Source organism: Pinus tabuliformis, chromosome 9 (genome assembly GCF_031772625.1).
Source record: "Pinus tabuliformis cultivar Carrire ecotype Pingquan chromosome 9, CPIR1, whole genome shotgun sequence".
NCBI classification, from domain to species: domain Eukaryota; kingdom Viridiplantae; phylum Streptophyta; class Pinopsida; order Pinales; family Pinaceae; genus Pinus; species Pinus tabuliformis.
Window position 1 is genome coordinate 359,289,933 of NC_142307.1, and position 6,394 is coordinate 359,296,326.

At 35.1% G+C, this 6,394-nt stretch overlaps 1 protein-coding gene across 2 annotated transcripts; it reads right to left on the reverse strand.

The window, feature by feature from the left end:
- Window positions 1-1,425: 1,425 nt before the first annotated feature.
- On the reverse strand, window positions 1,426-4,892 carry LOC149148694 (gamma-tocopherol methyltransferase, chloroplastic-like). 2 transcript variants are annotated; one of them, XM_089438303.1, is made up of 7 exons: window positions 4,589-4,892; window positions 3,408-3,577; window positions 3,100-3,204; window positions 2,840-2,950; window positions 2,353-2,445; window positions 2,163-2,250; window positions 1,426-1,893 (listed from the first exon to the last, which is right to left on the reverse strand). In XM_089438303.1, exons 1-7 carry the CDS (start codon window positions 4,800-4,802, stop codon window positions 1,790-1,792), a joined length of 885 nt encoding a protein of 294 aa, XP_089294429.1. In that variant the 5' UTR covers window positions 4,803-4,892; the 3' UTR covers window positions 1,426-1,789. The 2 variants fall into 2 exon arrangements, with proteins under 2 accessions (XP_089294429.1, XP_089294428.1); XM_089438302.1 differs by having other exon boundaries at window positions 2,353-2,490.
- Window positions 4,893-6,394: the final 1,502 nt, after the last annotated feature.

Below are 6,394 nucleotides of genomic sequence, written 5' to 3' on the forward strand. Positions count from 1 at the left end.
ATTATCAACAAGTTCATGTGATAATTACTTCTACATAGGGACAGAAAGAAAGAAGTAGGAAGGTTATGCATGCATATAAAAGAAAGAATAAGAAACCTCTCATGAATAAAGGACAAGTGAAGACACATATGTCAATGTAGCATGAAAGAATAACTAATGTTAGTGCTTGTGGCAACAATGAAGATGAAAAGAAAGATATTGGTTATGGCAGCAATTGGGATTACATAGTCAAAATGAAGAGAAAATTGTACAAGTTAAGGTTTGTGAGTGTATTGGAATAGAGTCAAGAACATATAATAATTTGAATCACATATTGTGATTGTAAGCAAGTCTATAGTGTCATGTTTGAGTTGATGTAGTGGTCATGTGGAATGATCAAGTATGAACATGGTATCTCGATTAGTGGATCTTATAATAGTATTTACATGAATCTATGATGATGTAATTAGTGGATCTTATAATAGTATTTACATGAACCTATGATGATGTAAGCGTGATGAGGCAATCTGTATTCTTGTGTAGTTCGTGGTAATCTTAAAACCATGTGCTATGGGGGTTTGTGGTAATCCAGAACCACTTATATGTGAAGTTTGTGGTCTACCAAAACCCACATAGTGTGATAGTTTGTGGTCATCAAAAAGCACTTAGTGTGATAGTTTGTGGTAACAACACCTGAGGATGTGTTGTTCCCTAGGAGTTTGAGGAAGGAGCACTAGGAGCATGGTTGAGGGTAAGCCGAAAAAACCTAGAACATAGTTATGGATAAGGCAAGAAAACTTGGGATGATGATGATAGTGATACAAGGTACAAGTATGAAGATATGATAATTGAACGAACATGTATATGAAAGACATCCTAGTAAACTAGTAATTGTAGTAGCTAGTTTCCCATGCATTGCAATAGATGGTTGTTCCATTATATGGACATCAACATTTTAATAATGTTTGTAAATGATAAATAGAATTTTCTCCTTAAAGAGGTACTTTAGTTCATAGAGGATTATGTGTTACACAAAACATATTGGTGAAAACCTTAGTAATTTGGATTAAAACTAGTAATTAAGGGGAACTATTGGAGTATATAACTCTTATTTGTCTTATATATCATATATAGGAAATTTAATCTTATTTATAGTAGTTGGCTAGACCTAATTAGATTAAAAAATATTCTCCATTTAAATAATTTCGTATATCGTATATTAATGTGGTTGAGAAATTTAAGGTAATTTCTTTATTTTAAATTTTTTTCATTTCTATTCTTATAATAATTATTATAATGCGAACGTAAAAATGATTTTATAAAAGTAGAATTACTTTTAATTTCAAAAATATTTAATGTCAATATAAAAATGTTATTATAAAATTCTAACTATTTTTAATTTCAAAACCCAATCAAATGTTCACACATTTTGGAAACGCTCGTCAATTATACTTTGACCAATTTAATTATGTAACAATAGCCGTGGACGTCAATATTGACAGTTTATATTCTGTTTAGGCCAGGCGTATTCCCACCACTCCCAATCAACTTGAAATACAATCACTCCCTTCACTCCATCACCCCCAAATCAACTGAAATACAGATTACTCCCTTTACTAAGAAAATTCTAAGTCAAACCATGCATATACCTGGAAAATTACATCTAGTAATTACGTTTCTAATCAGCCCCCCTCTGGAACTTTCACCAAAGGGTTTTCGTACAATCAAACACAAAGCTGGAATAACTTTATTTTTCTTTCATGCATATTATTGAGCACTAATAACTATCTAGATGTACTTTGGAATTGCTTCATGCAGGTTTCTGAGCAGTAATCACTGCATATTTTACCAGATCTTGCTTGAAGCCGTCCACCCATAGTTGGAGAGGATTTACACCTTTGAAAGCCTTCATTGCTGTCCAGGAAACCAAGCCAAATTGGAGAACCATGGTCAAAAAATCCAACAACCAATAGAAATGTGTTCCAAACTTCGATTATTGAGTAAGTATATGAACCAACATGAACCTGAGTTCTTCAGATAACTAAATCCTTCTTCTGATTATTTGTAGACATGAATGAGATTATCCTCTTACCTTGAATTATATACTAGCAAATAAGACATACTGTAAACCAATAAAAAAGAGGACCACGAATCAGAGCAGGTTGGAGTAAAAGAAACCTTACCAGATTCTTCGAGAACGGCACTGTACTTTTCAGCTTTTGATTCCCAAAATGGAGCTGTATTTTTTGACCAGTCTGCAGTTTTGATATTCTGTTGGAAAAGGCTGCAATCAGTCAGAGCTGTACTGAATGCAGTCTATTTCACTTTTAACTGTATTACTTGATTTGTTTCATAGTAAAACTAAGGCTTCACCTGCAGCGACAAATCTTGTGCCATCCTCACATAGTCAGCAGTGGAGCACCAAGCAGGAAAGCAGCATATACGACTAATATTGTCCAAGAGCTCCTGATATCCATTCAAATATTGCAATTTCAGAGTGCATACCTCTCCCTGCAATGGAAAATATTATGTACCTTTCCCTAGATGCACATCCAAAGATGACCTGCATCCTTCCTAAATTGTGGGGGAGTGTTTTTCAACAGATTTGCATCCAGTGCAGACCCCATAATATCTGCTGGATCTTCATATTCACATGGGTATTAATTAATGCCTAGCCCGAAGTAAACCCATAGCCTAGTTGCAATCCAAATGGCCTAGCTGGCACCATGTATGTTGTAACTAAGCTAAAGATTCCTTCCCCTAAGTGGCCTTGTAACATTTTGAATGATTTAATTATGCTAAAAGAAGTTGCAATATTGCCTTTAGTCCTAATGCAATTCACAGTTGCTTCTTCATATACCTGCTCACTAGGCTGAAGAGAGGTCTCCCCTTTCAAGAGGTCTCTGTGGCAGCAGGTTGTTATTATTATCAAACCACCAGGAGCGGCTACTCGGACCAACTCTTGCATAAACTGTCAAACAAATTAAGACATAGACATCACTTGCTTGATCTTCAATTGTATAAAAAGTAATACAGTAAATGGTTGAAATACTGTGTTTAAAATCAGTCTTATGTTAACTAAAAGAGAAAAGAAAAAGAAACAATCAAATATTAGCCCACCTTTTCTTTATCTCGCATGTGCTCGGCACTCTCCATTGCCCATGCCAGATCAAAGTCTCCATCAGGAAAAGGCTGATCTAATGCGTCTGCCACTTGAAAAGCAACCTGTGCAAAAATGCGCAAATTAAACTCCAGTTTCCGTATATAACACTGAAAATAATGTAACCAAGATAAATCAATTCCAATCTAAATTGAAATATGCCATCTGAGGTTATCTCGTTCCCTCACTAGCGATGGTAATTAGGTCTAGGTGGAAAATATCAGATACCTTATCGCTAAATTATGTCCACGTGAAAAATACCATATACCTTATCGCTGAGACCTTCGGCGGCAGTAAGGGTGGTGGCCCTTTCAACCTGCCACGGGCTGAGGGTGATGCCCTCAACATGGGCTCCATACTTCTTGGCGAAATACCTCGAGCTTCCTCCCAGTCCACATCCCACATCCACCACACGCCTTGGCCATTTCGATTCCTCATCTTCAACGCAACAAAGAAAACATTCATTGTCAATAAGAGTCGAAATGTCACTCTGAATAGCTCACTTATCGTATGTGAAGATTACGAAACTGATCCACTTAAAAATAAAATTGTAACCAACTCCCAAGCGGCTGTTTAAGGAGTGGACAACCCTATCTAAGTAGCACTCAAAAGACAAATCCATTAATCAACCACTTAAAATAACAAACAAACCAACTATTCCCGAAGACAAATCCATCAATCAAACTATTTAAAATCACATTGCTTAATAAATTAAAGGTACTAAGGATTAGTTTAGTTTAAGTTTAATTGAACTGGTCCTTGGCATTATATCTTTAAAAGTACTAAGGATTAGTTTAGTTTAAGCTTAATTGATCTAGTCGTTGTCATTATATCTCTTTTACTATTAAGAGATCACCAACACTTCCAACATCAAGGAAAAAATAAATAGATAAAATAACGATAACATGAAAATTGTTATCGCTACTTCTAACCGGAAATTGCAGCAAATTTAATAGTCTTTTCGACCATTTTGACAGTGGCCAGAGCACATTCTGATACACAAGTTCTTAACACAATAAACAAAACTCTGAATCTGACTAAAAAACCATAGCCCTGACGATTAGCTCAGTTGAACTATACTTTTAATCACAAATTGCAGAAAATTTAATAGCTTCTTTGACCATTTTGGTAGTGGTCACATTTTGATCTAGAAGATCTTCAACACAACAAACAACTTTTTGATCGAGAAGATCTTCAACGCAATAAAAAAAACAAGAAATCTAGTTAAAAGATGAGAATCCTGAGGGTCAGTTAGCTTAGTTGATGTAGTTTTCGAACTCGAGAAAAAACTAAAAAATAATATAATTAAAAAATGATAACTTTGAAAGTTAGCTCAGTTGATCTATTCTCAAATATGACCTGAAAGTTAGCTCAGTTGATCAGTTGATCTAGTTCTCAAATATGAAGATAAACTATTAAAAAAACATTAGAGCTACTTCTAAAAAGTACCAGAAATGGCAGCAAATTTAATAGCCTCTTCCACCATTCTGACAGCGGCGACTTTCTGATCGCGAAGATTTTCGGGCGGAGCAGGGACGTCATAGAAGCCGATATGTAAGTGCTCGCCGAAGTCCCCCTCCCACCCGACCGATAACTGATCGTAGAAATCCCCAACAGCCGAGGACGTGTTCTCGACTGTCACCTCACCATTGTTCCCGGCCATTCTGAATACAGTCAGTGAGTCGCTCCTCAGAATTCAAACACAACACAACACAGCAGACTGAATTCCACACCACATCAAAAGGCTCATACGTTCATCTCTATTTATAATGCTGGATTCCTATTCTAATGCCTCGATTCTTTGTTCGTAGGCTTCTTAGTGAATATCAATCTCCAACCTTTCATCTTCAGCTAATAATTAAATATATTTTTTCTTACTAACTCCACCGCCTTTATACTTTTTTCCATCACCCAATCAAAAGCGCCTCCGCAAAAAAATTATAAATATATGAACTGGTATACTTCGTGCCCGCACAAGTCTGTCACTGTCCACTCTTTCAATCGGAGAGCAAGGAAAAGGCCTTCTATGTCAAGGTAGTCAAGTCATTTGTTGGCATTTTCCGTAGGGAATCCCAATGTAAAATCTAATGTTTTAATCAGAGAAACATTCGTATCTATTATTACTCATCCTGTCAATCAGTGAATCATTTTAAATTAAATCTAGTGGAAATATCTGGACTCTATTACATAAATTTCTGGACTCTATTACATAAAAGAAAATTGCATAAAATTTGGTGGGGTTCCATTCTTCATATCAACCTCTTCTTGTGGTTAGGTGTAAAGAGTTTTGTCACACCCATAAATTCATTAAACCAACTTGTGGAATTAAAAATAATCAGACGATCCTTTCATCACCCCGAATCGTTTAAGAGGCTAGCTTAGGCAACCTTTTTATGGTTCACTTTACCTGCTCCAAAATCGCAGTGATCATCAAATATCCCGATCATTAATCAAGTATATTTAGGTTGTGATTTTTCGCTATTATTCCTTGTGGGTTGTTGGTTTGCAGTGATCTTATGATTAAATATTATGAAGTTTTAGAATATGTATGAGATTTAAATTTATATTTTTTTTGGCCGTATTGTTTATATCTATATATATATACATTTTAGTTGATTTGAGTAGGTATTGTTTTTATTATGTTTCATGTTTAAGTATTATAAAAGGGGTTGAGTATTGAAGTCATTTTATGAAAAATAAATTTATTCTAATGAGTTTTCAAATTCCATTAAGATTTTAGTGGAGATGTTTCCTCGTTGGAGATGTTTGCTTATGTATTGATGTTTCCTCAAGTGCATGGATGTTTCAAAAATATTGATATTTTCACAAAGTTCTCTAGATTCACTACTATAGCTCATTAGTTCATCTATGTAGAGTATATTATATAATTTTTTTTTACTTATTGTAATTAATTTTTATTCTCTCTCAAGCTTGTTTGTGTGCTTTTTTTTCTCTTGCAAGATTTCTGTGTTTTTTCTATTAGCTAGGTTCACTTTGAAACTTTTACATGGTATCAAATCCTGGACCGAGGTTTGATTCTCCGGACCTACCTCTAGGAGGGGTGTTGAAATAATCACCACAACTCTATGGAATGCATAATTTCCGCCTTAGAGATCGATACCGGTCTAGAAACAACAAACCTCTTCATGGTTTTTCCCATGATGTTTTCCCTTTTTCCTCTTGTTTAGTTGTTCTATGTTATTTAGATGCATTGTAAAATGGGTACCTAACATGCCTTCTTGCGAGAACCCATTC